The 17,315-nt window shown below is 37.2% G+C and overlaps 1 protein-coding gene across 27 annotated transcripts in view; it reads right to left on the bottom strand.

Moving 5' to 3' along the window:
* CELF2 (CUGBP Elav-like family member 2) overlaps window positions 1-17,315 on the bottom strand; it is a 785,403-nt gene that overhangs the window by 107,597 nt on the left and 660,491 nt on the right. For all 27 annotated transcript variants that reach the window (XM_073619453.1, XM_073619451.1, XM_073619452.1 and 24 more), the window contains one exon: window positions 2,958-3,037. In XM_073619453.1, coding sequence (XP_073475554.1) covers window positions 2,958-3,037 — 80 coding nt within the window. The remainder of the gene's footprint in view (window positions 1-2,957; window positions 3,038-17,315) is intronic.

Below are 17,315 nucleotides of genomic sequence, written 5' to 3'. Positions count from 1 at the left end.
AATTATATGCTAATCTAAATCTGCTACTGCAGTTTTTTAATTAGTGATTGTAGTTGATCATTTTCAGTAATATACCATTATCAACATTTTAATTCATATCAGTTCACTTAAAGCTAGTGATGTCATGATACCATTAACTTCTAATGAATTGCACCCTTAACTCTTTGCCCATCTTCTGAAAACGCTCTCTCCATCCCAATTATGTACAATCATTTGATTAACAACAGACTCTTTTAAAGAGTTTCAGTACTGTAGCCTGAGAGGTAACTGTAACCTTACTTACCCTAAAGTTTATTGCATCAAAAGTGATAAAAGACAAGCCTAATATAAAATCTACTCAAATATCCCAACTGAAGATATATATTACATAAATGAAAAACATCTATATAACTGATGTATTCATGATTATGTACTGTAATAATTGTACACAGCGCGCTAGCCAAATACACTTTTTAGCAAACATACATATGTTGGGAATATAGTGTGTAGTGCATGCTAAAATTCACTGTACTTATTAATATGTTAATATATTGCATGCTTTTTTCTTTCCATCTGTGAAATCTATTTCTGCATGTTCCTTTCACTGAAGTAGTTAAAAAAAAAAAGATAGCTTAGACAGGTTAAATATCACTTTGATAAAGTGGGAACCAATTTTCTGTGTAGGATTTCAAAGATATAATTGCAAGACCACAGCAGGCCAAGCTGTAATTTCAGAAGTCAGTGCTCTGTATCAAAACGAACCTTTCTTTTTAATGTTTGAGATAATTGTGCAACAAACACAGGTGGTATTGTAGCAATGCGACATTTCATATGTAGACATTTTTTTCATCTTTTAAATCAACAGCACATTTCAGGCTCCTCTAGGCCTAAATGCCATGCCACACAAACTGGGAACATTTAGATCACTGACAAACAATGAGCAGGTTAGATCACAAATGTTTGGATTTTTATTTTATTTTATTCTGGCATACAATTTGCCTAAAGAGTTCTATTTCTAAGTTGCAATTTTATTTCATTATAATGTATAACCCTTGTTTTATCTCTATTTTGTAGAATTATTTTATTTTATTGCTATGAATTGATGCAATTTTCTTTTTTTTTTTGTGGAAAATAATGCTGGATTAAAAGATAGGAAATCAAATTTGCTTGGAATTATAGTGTTAAGGCAACAACTATTCAGGCGGGAGATAAAAAAACAATTGTAGTTTACCATGTAAAGGCTGGTTTGCTGTGTGACTACAAGTCAAGACTAGGTGTCACTGGTGATTTAAAATAGGAAACTCTCTGGAGAAACTGCCTGCTGGATGTTGATTTAGGTCTGTTGAACCATGGTGACCTAAAGTCTGGTAATTGCAAGGTTATCTGACAGAGAGTGGTGATATTAATCAGCCATATTGTCCTTTGAAGGCCCATTTATATAAAATAAAAGAGCTGGCTATGGAAATTAAGAGTAATATATAGCTCTAGATCAGTATGCCACATGTTAGGTATTTGTGGGATTCAATTATATCTGATGGCATGGCTTCTTTAGTAGGAAGGACAGTAAAAATGTAACTACAATATATTACTTTGTTATGCCTGTACAGGCTTTGGCACTTCCATTGTGTCCAATTGATTCTATATGTTGCAAAGGGAGTTGTTGGCAGTTACCTACAGTTAATCTTTGGGGTGTACATATAAACACAATATTTCAGATTGTCTTTGTTTTCCACAAAGAACAAACAATGTTTGTCACCTCCTACTGGACACAAGTGATATTCCAAAAACCAGTACTAATGTAAAATTACCAAATAGGTAATAAAGAATATTAACATTGATCACTACACTTTTCTGCCTTTCAATGTGGTTTGTTAGGATAATGAATAAGGGAGATGTTATGTTTTAATGGCATTGCCGTGACATGTTCATATGTATTATCTGTTTATTTTAACTGCACTGTTGGGAGATACTTTTGTGTTGTAATATTTTTTACTTGATGCCAAATCTCTAGCTTGGGTATGTGTATATAGGAAAAGTTTATCTCTTGCGTGCTTTGTGTCCTATAAGAAACTGCAGAAATCACTACAAAAATAGATCGTTAAAAAATAATGCATTTCACATGCATGCTGAATAGGGCAGAAAATGTGGACAAATGGGTTGAAGGACTTCATTAATACTATTTAAAATACTTTGTAAAAAAGTGAGTGTCATAGGCTGCCCTTCTAGATGCTTGTTTCAGGAACAGTAATAATACTATCCTACATAAATTAGGTATCTCCTGAAAACCACCAACCAATCAGCATCTGCCTTCGCCCATAGACATAGATTTTAGTCAATCTGGCCTAGGCTATCTTCTATGAGTTGCCTTTGACCTGAAATAGCTGGTAATAAAAAATGCAGTCAGCTGCATGGCATATTTTTAATACAATGACACATATTTAGGTCTGTAAAGGAATCTTTTTGTTCCTCCTCCTTTTTTGTAAATGTTTTTCTGTATTTCTTTAAACGATTTAGTAATTTATTGGAGCTTTTGTCTCCATTCCAGCTTCCCAACTTAAATACAGACCAGGTCCCTCCATAGATACACATACCCTAGAAGATGAACCTTCACATTGTTACATTTGAGACTACTTGAAAGTGTTTGTGGTGGGCTTTCATAATGCATTTCTTGACTACACATCATGTATTCAGCTGTCTTGTCGTTTAAATAAATGTACAAACCAGGATGCATTGCAGCTGAAATAAACTATGATATGATGTGCTTTGTGATTAAGTTGAATGGACCTAAGATGTGCAGTGTAGAAAACTAGGTAGCCTTATAACCTGTTGTGGAAGGCTAATACATGGTGTGATGAGAGGCTAATGTTGGGTTTTTGGATCTGTGATTTTCATGTTAACAGTCTGTACATAAAGAACGACTTTTGTTTTATCCAATAATTTGCACAAAGAAAACAAAGAAAGGGCAGATGATACAGTACCTCCATGGTCTGAGACTGGTGCATGGCTTTGATTGCATTCTGTGCCATTGCCCTTGTAGAAAATGTAACAAACGCACAGCCTGTGGGGACAAGGGGACAGGGGGCAGGAAAGACAAAAAAAAACAACAAGACAAAAGGGTTGGACGCTTGTTAAACCAACACAGTCTACGAGAACGGCCACAAGACGACACTGTTCTCAGTAGTACATGAAAGTAACAACTCCTGGAACTTTTTAGTGGTTTGGTACTTACAGTGCTGACTTGCTAATCCGATCATAGAAGAAAGAAAGAACAAAAACAAAAAACAAAATGGGGAAGTGTTCTTTTCAGCCATTGGTGGATACACATATTTAGAGAGAGAGAGATCTACAGATAATCAGTTACAGGCACTGTATAAGCTTTTAATTTTTTTCTAATTTTACCATGATTATTATGACTATTTATATAGACAGCAAGGAAACCATAACTGTCTGATGTAAATACAGTACAATAGAGCATATGGTGGTTATATTTATAATTGTTGGATATCATCACCTAGTTTATACAATAAGGCAGTGCAAAGTGCAGGGGTGGAATAGAAACCATTGCATCCAATTTAATTCTACCTTTCTGCAGCGAGATCAGTTAAGAGACACTTTTTGTCTGGTTGTTTTATGTTACTGCCCTTTGCACATCTTTGCCCCTTTTTGCAATGTCTTATTGAAAAAACAGTATAACTCATATTTTCAGACGTGTTTGCTCAAAAAATACATAGCATAACTGTTTCTTTCGAAATGTTTTAGTTTACATTAAGATGCTATGACTACAAAACAATAAATATGAATTACATAACATGGCAGTTTTTTTCTAGGTTTTGAAAGTTTTAGTGATGTTACACCAAATTAATACACGTGTTTACATAATCTTACACATTGCCTTTACATACGATTCTTATAACTGTAATTAATTTCAAGAATTAGCTTTCATATTAATTTTAAAGTATTAATATTTTTTTTCATAGTTGCTTGAATTAGCTACAGTGTCTTTGCAAGCTTATCCTCTCCAGTAACATAGTTAGCTTTTTCCAATGTTGCCAAGTGCTTTAGCCAGGGAAAACATTTACAGTAGGGCTGGGGAACCTCAGCACCCCAGCTGTGGTGAAGTACAAATCCTATGATGGATTTGTAGTTTCACCACAACTGGAGTGTTGAGATTGCCCTTCCTGTATGTATGTAGATTTAAATCTAGGGTCCAGACAAAAATGAAAACCACACATCAAAAGTGTATGTCCCAAATAACAATAAAAGATGTGGCTTAATCCATAAGCTGATATATTTATCTTTACAAACGTCAAAAACATAGTGCTTGAACTGCCCTATTTTCTATATTAGCTGATAGACAAGAATGTGCTGTTTATGAGCCATCTTTGAGCTTGCCCATGATTCTTCCCTCTTAGCTGCTTGCATAATATAATTCTTCTTGGTCACACATCCTACACTTTAAGCAGGTGAAAGAAAGATATATGTACTCTGGCTGTTCCAATTAAAATCTTTGGTCATAATTTTAAATATGGGGCTTGGATAAATAAACCACTACACTATACTTAAAATAATTTGTAGACGAAACATAGAATTCAGATTTGGAGCAAATGTGTGTTTTGCTGCAGGTTTGTTTCCCCCATTACCTGCACCCCCACCCCTCCTCTCACCATCCCCACAAGATATACTCAGCTTTCCTTTGCTCCTTTAATGTTCTGTTCAGCTGCTGGAAGCAAACAAAATACCCAGCACTTAGGGGTATGGATGAAGCATATGACTCACTTTATTTGACAGCACTCTTCTAATACCCAAATTCCAGCTCTTTTAAATGGGAACAATCAATATTTTGGTGTAAACTATGATGTGAACAACTCATAGCTTCTTCTGCTTCCATCAGCTGAGCAGAGTGATTGGGAAGTGATGTAAATTTGAATATGTGCAAATGAGAAGGTGGGGGATTAGATTCAACATAATGCCTTATCCTACATGGGAAAAGCATAGTTTCACTTTAACTAAAAGCATAATAAAGTCTGGGAAAATATGTTTGCCAAAAAATGCAAAAGGAACCATTAGTGCTTGTAAATATTTTATCTTTTGCACTCTGGTAAAAACCTTTATGAAATTTGTATTTCAAGTTGAAATTTCAGTCTTTATTTGCTTTATTTATATATGAACTGAATGTAATGCACCATATCGCATAACATTCTTATCAAACAGAAATAACTGATATAATGGACATATAGTAAGTAACTGATTTGCATTATTGTTTTGGCAGATCATTTAAAACGAAGAAGAATCATAAATACATTTTTAAAAAATCCTAGAAATTAACTGCTGACTTAAACCTTTCGAATGGTATTTTACTTTCAAAGGTAAGTAGTCATTTTTGTCTTTATAGCTCTCGCTTTCAGACTAATGCTTTTTAGCCACTTAACACTTATTTTAGGGAAATCCTTATTTTAGAGCACAGATTTCAACTTTTTGTCTGAAAATTAAAAATTCTTTTAAGTTGATTTTCAATATTGAGTTGAATATATGTGTTTTGCAAAAGATTTAAATCTTTATTTTGCCGACTGTTTGGTGTATATTGATTTTTTATAATAGATGCAGTAGAAAAATGTTTGTAACTTTTGATTAGGTGTAAATGTTTTTTATTTTACACATATCCATTCTGACTGAACAAATGTATTTGAAGGCCACACATCATTAATTGAAATACAATGTTAAATCACCAAAACCTAGGGTTTGAGCAGCCTTTGGTACATATTGCTGTACTTTATAGGAAGTATAGCCCAACAACACTTATCAAATGTTGTCAATAATTAAAATATTCTTACAATGGCACACTTTTCTTATTTAAAGAAGCCTTTGAGAAGTCAGTTGCAAGAGAAATTTCAAATCTTGCTATAAACATAGATGTTTCTTTCCTCCATCTTTATTCTGTTTACATAAGTGTAGGTGATATGAAGACGAACATAGAACCCTTTTTTATTCAGTCTACACTTTCTTTGCTGGCTAGACAAAGCCTTATACAGTGCGTCCATTCCTGCTACTTTGGAATTTGGCTTGGTTCCAGCCTCTTGAAGTCTACTGTACAGTCTTTAAAACTGAGCTTAGATAGGGGGAGATAGAAGCAGAACAAGAAGTGTGTGCTTCTCCTTTCTATGAACATTCACTGGGTGAGGGTGGAAAGGGGATGTGTAAATGAAAATGAAACTTCCGCAAAGAATGCTTGGGCCTCTCTGTGTGGGGCCATTGCTGAAATTGTTCCACTCCTACAATCATGATCATTATGCTACCCAGAATAATGATGGAAATAATGTAGGAATGCAGATATTACAACCCTGTACTGCACCCCATTATCCATAATATGCTAAAGGTTCTAGGGCAACTGAGGAACCTGGAGGCAGATAAAGAATACAATCTTATGCCAAACATCCAGGGGCACCATATAAGGCAAACAGCTAACCTAGATTTATGCTTTACAACTAGGCAACCTTTTTACAGTGTTCAATACTGCAAATATCTAGTGCATTTTAAACATCTATCAGACCAATATACACAAAGTGATGCACACAATTGCACAGATAATGAAAAATGAACATCAAGTCTTACACTTAATGAACTGTACTTGCTGTAATACTTGTTTATAGATTTTAAATTAGTCTTAAATGACTTCAGCCTTTATTTGTATGTATACCTTCAAACAAAGCATTTTAGTGCTTAGAATACATAATCCCTCAACGCTACCCATGCCAGCATCGGCTACCGTTTGGGTCAAATGCAGCACTTTCAAGGCTCATTGCCCCCTTAACTAATAAAAACACAGCCTTTTGAAATTTCCATTTTATTCATCAAGCACCCTTGGGTATCTTGAAGAAAAAGACTGTGAAATTAATGCAGATTCTGGCTGATTTTGTAATAATACTATGGCTCACTAAAAGCTTCGGCACAGCAACACAGACATGTTTGACTCTTGCTCTCTAATGACTTTAAAAGTACATTGATTTTCAGCTTCTTTAGCCTTGCACAGTTAGAAATCAGGTTTCAGAGAATAATTTAGTGTTCCACTCAATTTCCTCAAAACATTATTATTACTACTTAAAAGATTTCCAAATGAAGCAAATCTAAACACTGAGTGGTTCCAGCATATTGTCATTTCAGAGCTAATGCACAAAATTCTTTTCTTGGCATTGCATGTTTATCAGCTGCCCTAGTGGCTAGCATGCATAGTGAACCAATTTATTCATTTATCTATCTGCAAGATGCTCTAACAACTAAAGGTTTGGTAGGATAAGCCATGTCAATCAGCTGGGCGCCTGAAAAAAAACAATGGCTTCTTTAAACTTCTTTTTACACAGCTGATGAGATTATTATGTCATAGCTGCAGTTAGCAGTGAACTAGAAAATAACTACAGAGAAGGTTACAGTGAACCACCATTGCCATTACTATACAACAGATGTCAGCAGTGTGTATGCATAACCTGTGCCGTGTTGTGGCAGAACATATTATGCAATCTCTGTACTTCTACTCTCCTAACACAAAAAGCATATTTGTACCAGCTCTAAAACCCTACATCTACATGAAAATAACTAGAATATTTTGAGGTTTAGGTACTGCACAGTGCAAAAGTACAGCACCTTAGGCAGATGTGATAAAATGATGAAAATTAAGATTTTTTTTAGAAATAGAAGTGTTAATGGTTTATTTTTATCAATTAACAAAACGGAAAGTAAATGAACAGAAGAGGAATCCAAATCAAATCAATATTTGGTGTGACCACCCTTTGGGGTTGCTTTACTAAAAGTAGAGATTACAAAATCTGGTGCAGCTGTGCATAGTAAGGCAATCAGCTTCTACCTTTAGCATGTTCAATTAAGCTTTGACAAAAAAACTGAAAGCTGATAGCTTTCTATGCAGAGCTGTGCCAGATTTTGCACTCTCCAGTTTATGGTAAATCAACCCCTTTGCCTTCAAAGCAGCATTCATTCTTCTGGGCACACTTGCACACAATTTTCTTCTTCAATTCCTTTAGGTTCACCTGCACACAGTTTTTTTGATGGAACCCAGCAAGTAGGTCATTGCAAACATCTTGGAGAACTAACTACAGACCATCTGTGGATGTAAGCTACCTCAAATATTTCAAATTTTGACTCATCAGTCCAGAGCACCTGCTGCAATTTTCTGCACCCAGTTCCTAGATTTTTATGCATAGTTGAGTCGCTTAGCCTTTTTTCCATGTCCTATGCAAGTAAACATAGAAAATGGGGTGCAGAAAAAAGGCAGCAGATGCTCTGCACTGAGGAGTCAAAATATTAAATATTTGGCTGTAGCAAAAGGCAGTTTCTTCATGAAGGGCTGGAGAGCAGCCCAAAAATGAATGCATGCAGGCAACAGTGAAGCATGGTGCAGGTTCCTTTCAAGTTGCAAGTGGCTGCATTTCTGTAAATCAAGTGTCTTTAAAGATGAAAAATTCAGGCAGATACTTATCAAACATGCCATACCATTAGGGAGGAGTGTGATTGGCTCCAAATTCTTTCTGCAGCAGGACAAGGACCCCAAACCTGAAGCCAATGTCATTTGGAACTATCTTTAGTGTAAAGAAGAACAAGGAGTCCTAAAAATGATGGCTTGGCCCCCACAGAATCTTGATCTCAACATCGAGTCTGTCTGGGGTTACATGAAGACATGACGGATATGAGGCAGCCTACATCGTTAGTCCTCCAAGATGTTTGGAAGAACCCTACCTGTTGAGTTCCTTCAAAAATTGTGTGCAAGTGTACCTAGAAGAATTGAAGAATTGTTGCTGTTTGAAGGCAAAAGTTGGTCACACCAAATATTAATTTAATTTGGTTTTCTCTTCTGTTCAATTACTTTCAATTTTGTTCATTGATAAGAAGAAACTGTTACCACTTCTATTTCCGAAAGCATTCTTAATTTACAGCATTTTTTCCACACCTGCCTGCCGAAAACTTTTGCACAATGCTATATATATATATAGATATATAGATATAGATATATCTATATATAGATCTATATATATAGATCTATATATAGATATATCTATATCTATATATAGATATATCTATATATATAGATATATATATATCTAGATATATATATCTAGATATATATCTAGATATATATCTAGATATATATATATAGATATAGATCTATATATCTATATAGATATATAGATATATAGATATATAGATCTATATCTATATAGATATATATATCTATATATATATATCTATATATATATATATAGATATATATATAGATATATATATAAACATTTTGTACTAGTAGGAAAAGGGCTTAATGTACTTATAGCCAGGTTTACGGATGGCAAAATGTGTACTGCCTTTTATTACTACTGGCTAATAATCAAGCCTGATAAAATAGGCTGTGCCTGTGATATGTGAAATAATTCTGTCCTTCGTGCTAGCAGCTCCTCATCCTAGACCCTCTCATTACTTTAACTATCTGCTGCCTCTGTTCTGGTGAGAGTTATGTATTTACTTACTTTTGCACTTCAACCTTTTAAGTATCACTATGGTTGCATCACTACACTAACTTGCTATGGCTCGTTTTTTTTTATATGGGCATTAGGCTCAATATAGCTCAATGAACTTTGAAATTTATAAAGTAAAGCTTTGTATTTAAGTGTAAAGCATTTTCAATTGACTGTATTATGTTTTCATTGGTAGTAACTTTTTTGGAATTCTAATGTAATATCAATGCCATTTTTGCTTTGACTCTTTAAGGTTACTGTTAATAGACTCAATATATATGCACATATTTTGTATATATTTTTCTTTATATGCTATACTTTTTTTATTCAATACTGCAGTTATTTTCTACCTTATTTTATTGTAATTTATCTACAGACCATCTCTGACATCAGTCAGACTGATGAGCCAATCCCACTGTTCATGTATATTATTTACATTATTTGTCAAATACAGGGACTTGTTTTTTTTAATTGGAGAAAGACCAGCTTGTTACTGCATTTTGTTTGTGATATATTCACTTTGAATATAGTTGATAAGCTTTGTTTAACTGAAATACAGCAGTACACATTGTTTTACATATCAGACCTGGTTTACTAAAGGAAATAAGCAAAAGCAGGAATAAATTGAAATTAAATGTGATCTTGCATGAGTGTTCGGATGTACACACACATAGCATATATCTATATAGTGTACAGTGTAGATCTAGTTTGCCATGCAAGATTTACATCCAGGATTGCAAATGTTGTGCCTTTGGTTCTCATAGATGCACAATGTGACCAGCTCGTTAGACAAAGTGTAAGTAAATCCCAGCAATGAACTTCTCTTATTTGTTCCCTTTTGGTCTGTTTAAGACACCATTAAATATACCATATAGCGCTGAGTTTTGTTATATCTGTTTAATAAATGCAAAACGTTACCTATGCATACTGCACTGTTATCTAAAGCAGTCTTATCAGCCTTGTCCAGGTTACCTTTGTGTCTTACAGAACATGTTCAGCCTTTTATTGAGGTGACGAGAAGGGGAAGTGTTCTATAGTCTTAAAACACTTTAGGGGAGAGAACTAGCTGAACAAGCTGAAGATAGAAGCTAATTGGCTACCATTCACATCTGCACCAGATTCTGGGTGCTTCAGTTTTAGAAAATCACACCCGTTCTGTCCTAGGATAACAGCATTGCTCCTCTAGAGATACAATACAGTGAGTAAGTGTTGTCAATCTACAATAGGAACCTACCAGAAGAAACACCAGGTGACAATGAATGTATATAAGCCTAAAAAAGAGAAATTAAAGGAACCAATCAAAGCAACAGATCAGTAAAACTGTGTGCCACGTTGTTCAATTGGAGCAAAAAATACAGGTATTTATTATTGGGTATTTATTATTGGAAACATGCTCAGAGGCACTGTCATTTTCCCAGTACAAGTGTGTACTTTTTATAAATTTGGTTCTACAAGAGATGCATATATAAATTTCTTAAAGCTTGGGTAGATTTAAAATTATTAGAAAAAATAAAATCATTTGAATTTTAGGTGTGTCACTCCTTACCCTGGAGTATGTTAGGACAAAGGAATATACAAACAAACCATTCAGCATGTTCATTCTGGATCCTGTATACATGTGTAGTGTGAGCACATAAAATAGGCAAGGATAAAATGTACTTGCTAACACACAAATTATGTGATGGTGTAAGCGCATAAGCTTTAGCAAAGCAGACCCATTGCATATATCTGTTAATTGTAAATATGCCAGGTTAGGTTCAGTTTTTTCACTACATATTACATACATATTGATATGTAATGTAAATGACTGGAGACATAATATGCTTTATCAGTAATAAAGTAGATGTTTAAGTAAGCCCTTCTCAAATATGCAAAGTCAAACTGAGCATATGATAAATAAAACACATAAACTGAGGTTACCTTCAGTGAAAATAGCATGACAAATAAACAACAGACAGGGAGATTATGGAGGCTTTGGCAGCCAACGCAACTTCTGTAAATCAGGCTTGGCCCTCCTGCCTCTTGAGCATGAGTATTAGGCCCCTGATATAATAGTGTTATGCCCAACCAATAACAATGCTCCAGGTATATGGTATAATGGATGGGGTCAAGGACATTTACAGGATTGTTGAGATGTGTATATACATCCAGTTGCATTTAGCTTTGGATCTACTAATCATTTTGAAATGGATTTCTCAGTAAAGGTTACCTCTGAACATCTTTTCACATTATGTACAATTTGAATTTCCCAGGTTTGGAACAGGTTCACTTTAACAAAGCATACAACCTGTTTCCTCTGAATATCAATTATTCAGTCTGTTCCTGACAAGAGAAATGGGTGCTACAGTATGTAAAGTGCACTTAAAAGCTTTACCCAAATTAAATATATAAAGTAAAATGGAGAAATACATTAAAACTCAAATGCAGGAAAAAAAATCAATTTTGTTTAGAGTGATAAAGTGTTAAAACGTTTGCCGGGTTTTCATTTGTGTCTGTGTCCCTGTTGGAGCGCTTTCTCCTCACTTCCTGTCCACCCCTAACAGCTAAGAAATGCAGTGAAATCTCTAAAGCAGGGAAATAAAACATGGTAGAAATACAGTAAGTGAATGGATCTATCAAATGAGAACACTAAACTAGTTCCAACCTCTCCCCAATATATCCCAAACAGACTTTGGGATTTAAATCCTCTATGGCCAATCTCTACAGTTCTGCCATGAGCTATCTAATGCTGTAATAATGGGATCAGATGCCAGCTGGGTTGTCAACTTAAAATGTATTTTTGTACTAGTAAGATTTATAAAAAAAGCCATTTTTTAATATAAAGTAGTGAAGAGTTAGAACCCCTATCTGATTTCTATTTCTCACCGTGTCTCCACTAATCTTTTAATGAGGACACTTCTTCCAGTGACAGCTGTCTAAGAGGGCATTTTTCTTGTTCATACATCACGGGACACAGAGCTCTATGAATTACTTAGTGGGTCACCATCAGGTGATTGGACACTGGCAAACCCTAATTTAGCCTCCTTAATTATACAGGATTCCTTATGTTCACATAGGAATATGTGTCTGCCTGGATACATGATATGTAATCTTGCATTACACATTTAGAGACGCATGCTTGCTTGCAAGGTATCTGTTTCATAGCACACGTGCTATAGGTATGCGTGTGTACAGCGCACACTTTTTATGTTTTAAACATATTGTAGAAAATTCTTGCTTCCATGAACACACGCTTTTTTTGAGGCATATGGCGTTAACTCTTGCCACTTACACATATGGAGAATCGTTTACATATGTGTTTTCAGAACTTGTCTGCCTTTCACAGGGAAACAGCATCTCTTCTGGTTGGTAGGCTTGCCATTGTGGTTTGCCACCATGCTCAAGTCTTTTATAAACTGCTAGGGCCCGCCTCTAGTGGGTCTAAAGGGCTCAGGGTATAGCTGTAATGGTATACCAAGGCAGTCTGCTGCCGATAGATCAGTCAGTAGAATGGCTGGACCCAAGTGTGTCCAGCATGGTTTTTATAGCCCCCATGGAGGCTAGAGTATTTGGGGACATAGCCCAAAGCAGAGTATCTTTTACCCGAGTCAAAGGCCAAGACCATAAAGATTTGGCCCAAGTGCGCACAGCAAGGGATAGACCTTCCATTTGCCTTGTATGAGGTTGTTGGGGAAGATGGTAGCCTCATCTAAGGCTGTTCCTTTCGCCCAATTTTCACTCAACGCCATTACTGAACAGCATATTGCCTGCTTGGAGCATGAGGATCCAAGCCATAGTTTTTCACCAGGAAAGTGGAAACTACGGATACCAGCCTTATAGGCTGGGGTGCAGTCCTTGAAGAGCTTTCGCTCCAAGGAAAGTGGTCCAAACCGAAAGGTTTCTGCCCGTCAATATTCTGGAGATTCAGTACGTTTGGCCCTCAGGGCCTAGACTTACAGGTCACAAGGCTGTCCTGTCTGGATACAATCCAACAATGCTACAGCAGTGACCTATATCAATCAAGCAGGCACCAGGAGTCTGAATGCCCAGAGGGAGGTGAACCATTTTTTGTTTCTGCAGCCTTCATTCCAAGGATGGAAATTCGGCAGGCGGATTATCTAAGCCGCCAGCAGCTGTGTCCAGGAGAATGGTCTCTACACCCCTCCATATTTCAGACTATATGCCAGAAATGGGATACCCCGGATGTAGATCTTCTAGCCTTCAGGTTCAACATGAAGCCGGACGATTTTTTTGTCAAGAACAAAGGGTCCACTAGCATGCGGAACAGACGCATTGATAATTCTTTGGGATCAGTTCTCTCTGACCTAGGTGTTTTCTCTGGTTCCGCTCCTTCCGCATCTTCTTCACAGGATCGGGGCAGGGAAGTAACTGGTTATTCTGGTGGCTCCAGCCTGGCCCAAAAGGCCTTGGTATACAGGAATCGTAAAGATGGCAGTAGGAAGACTGTGGATTCTTCCACTACGCCCAGACCTGCTCTCGCAGGGACTAGTATTCCATCCTTCCTTATGGAATCTAAATAGGATGGTTTTGACTGTTGATACCTACATCCTGAAAAGTCGTGGGCTTTCAGGTCCAGTTCTCTCTACTTTGGTTAATGCTAGGGGGCTGGCCTCCAGGCTCATCTATCACAGAGCCTGGAAGGCATATGTTTCCTGGCGTGAATCCAGGGGTTGGCGTCCTCAAAGGTATGCCAGTAGCAGAAGTCTGGCCTTTCTACAGTTAGGGGTAAAAATGAAGCTGGCCTTGAGCACATAAGGGGTCAGTTCTCGGCCTTATCAATATTTCTTTTTTTTCAGAGGCCACTCACCTCTCATTCCTTAATCTGGGCTTTTTATCCAAGGGGTGTCGCGTTTAATTCCGCCAGTTAAGTCTCCCTTGTGCTCATGGGATTTGAATCGTCTGTTTTTACAAAATCAGCCTTCTGAACCAGTACACCATATTCCTTTGGTTCTTTTGACCAGAAGGTCGAGTTTCTGGTTGTCATATCCTCTGCTAGAGGGGGTATCAGAATTAACAGCTTTTTGCTGCCTAAGGTGGTATCAAGATTTCATCTGAACCAAGATGTTGTCCTACCATCCTTGTACAGGTCCGCATTCTGTGGAAGAAAGGTTGTTACACTCTCTTGATGTAGTAAGCACAATCAAGGTCTATCTGAAAGCGATTACTCTGATACGAAAAGCTGATGCTTTGTTTGTGCTGCCGGAGGGTCCTAGAAAAGGCCAGGCAGCATCAAAATCCACTATCTCTAAGTAGATTTGGCAGCTTATTGTTCAGGCTTATGGTTTCAGACCTCCTTGGCTCAGATCTGCAAGGCTGCAACTTGGTCTTCCTTCCATACATTCACTGAATTCTTTCGGGTGAATGTAAAGGGCATGAGGATACCGCCTTCGGGCGCAGTGTGCTTCAGGCAGCAGTTTAGGTCCTCACGTCTGATGGCGGTCTGCTTTTTGATCTGTGTCTCCCTCCCCTCAATTTTGGCATTGCTCTGAGACATTCCACTAAGTAATTGATAGAGTTCTGTGTCCCGTGATGTATGAACAAGAAAATAGGATTTTTTAACACAGCATACCTGTAAAATCCTTTTCTTGGGAGTACATCACGGGACACAGAGCTCCCGCCCCTCTTTGGTATTTATGTATATATACATTGGGATACTTATTGCTTTGCTACAAAAATGAGGTACTCTCCATATGGGAGGGGTTATATAAGGGAGGTACTTGCCTTGTAATTAGGGTTTGCCAGTGTCCAATCACCTGATGGTGACCCACCAAGTAATCTAACCCACTAAGTAATTGATAGAGTGCTGTGCCCTGTGATGTACTCCCATGAAAAGGATTTTACAGGTAAGCTGTATTAAAAATCCTATTTTTCTTACTTCCTGTTATATCTGCAGGGTAGGAGGTACAGGAACAGCTTCTCAACTGGACACAAATTGCAATAAATAAACAAATAACACACATGTTTAATTACTCTATCCTAGACATGTTAAATTGAATTACTCTTAGACCACGAAATTGCAGGCCTAATTGAGAAGACTTAATCTTTATGGGTTTAACTGAGAGCTTAATTCTAGAAAAAAAGATTATAGCACGTTAAAACTTAACATTCATCAAGTTTCCTGTATGGTCGTCTAAAGGCCAAATTACAGTTATTTTAGCACAAGACTCATAAAGTAAAAATAAATATAGATGATTTGACTTACCACTTAAATTCATTTTCTGAAGTATAATACAGGGCATAGGGCTTTAAATCATTATGACTGGGTTGTATTCCGGTTGCCTTCAGGTGATAGGACACTAGCAGAAAAATAAACTTCAGAGACATACCCCAATATAACCCCTCTCACTCCCAGCTATCCTCAGCTTTTTAGCAAGCAGAAGGGAAGGTGGTGGCAGCTGTGTCCTGCACTGTACTCCAAGAAACAAATTTTATTGGTAAGCCAAAAATTTGATTTTTCCTGTTGTCATTATGACTGGGACATACAACTCAGGGATGGGCAATGCAGCAACAACACCATGTTATAAATGGATCAGAAAACCTAGACAGGCGCAGAGAACAGCTTGTAACACCTGAAACTGGCATAGCTTAATGAACCTGTGAAGAGAAGCCCAGGTGATGACCTTGGAGTTCTGAGAAACAGATGCTTGATGTTCAAAATCCCAGGAAGCACTAACAAATCTGGTAGAGTGTGCCTTAACAGGGAAGGGAGGAACCTTATCTTTCAGTTTATGGGCTCTAATATTAACTTGTCAGTTCTACCTAGCAATAGTGAAGAGAGAGCCATAAGATCCATGCTGGAAACTTCAGGAAGTACAAAGAGGAAATCTGATTTTCTGAAAGCACCAGAAGATGAGAAGTAAACTCTCACAGCGCACCACACCCAGACAGTGGAGAGCAATATCCTTAAGATGTTTTGGAACAATGGAACATAAGGAAGGAAGGTCAATATTCTAATTATGGTGAAAGGCAGAGACCATCTTCGGGGGGAAAGAAGATCTAAAACTTCAGGACAACTTTGTCCTTTTGCAACACTAAGAAAAGCTCCTTAAAGAATAAAGCCAACTCAGAGACTCTCCTCACAGAGGTGACAGCCAGAATAAGGGGCCCCTGGTAAAGGTTAAACCAAGGAATATCCCTAAAAGGAGCAAATGGGGCTGTGATATCCCAGGGGGCACAGGGGAAAAACAGAAAGAGAAATTTGAGCTAATCCGTGTAGTTGCCTTAACTAGTGAGAGGCCAAAGGTATCTGAAACAGAATTTCATGCCGTTAAAGCCAGCAACTGGGAAGCAGGATAGAATACTGACTCTTGAGACATGACTTGCCCAGAGAGTGTCTGACAGAAGTTTGAGTATGTCTGAGTACCAAGTCCTACTGGGAATTTGGCATTAAGAAGATCACTGAAATGCCCTGCTTCCTGTGAAGCGTGCAAATGAGAATCTAGAGAGGTGGAAATGTGTGGACCAGGTTGAACTAATCAAAGGTACCTGGGCCTGGTTACAGACCTGTCCACGTAATTGTTGAAACGATCAATTGTTTAAGCCTGTATTAGTGGACAGGACCAGGACATAAAGTTCTTCCAAAAAGAGAATCAAATCTGATTACTTTAGAGCTGATGCCTTTTGCCTCCTTGATAACTGATGTTTGCCATGGGCAGGGCATTGTCCAACTGGATTCTTACCGGGTGACCTCACAATAGATGAGTCCAGTGTTGAAGGACAACAAAAACACTCTGAATTCTAGAATGTTGATTTTAAGATAAGCTTTCCTCAGCAACCAAGTCATCTGCATTGTTAGGGTGTTCTGGACTGCTCCCCAGCCCAACA

Source organism: Aquarana catesbeiana, linkage group LG03 (genome assembly GCF_042186555.1).
Source record: "Aquarana catesbeiana isolate 2022-GZ linkage group LG03, ASM4218655v1, whole genome shotgun sequence".
Lineage (NCBI taxonomy): Eukaryota > Metazoa > Chordata > Amphibia > Anura > Ranidae > Aquarana > Aquarana catesbeiana.
The sequence above is the reverse complement of the archived record's forward strand: the minus strand, read 5'-3'. Positions and strand labels throughout refer to the sequence as shown.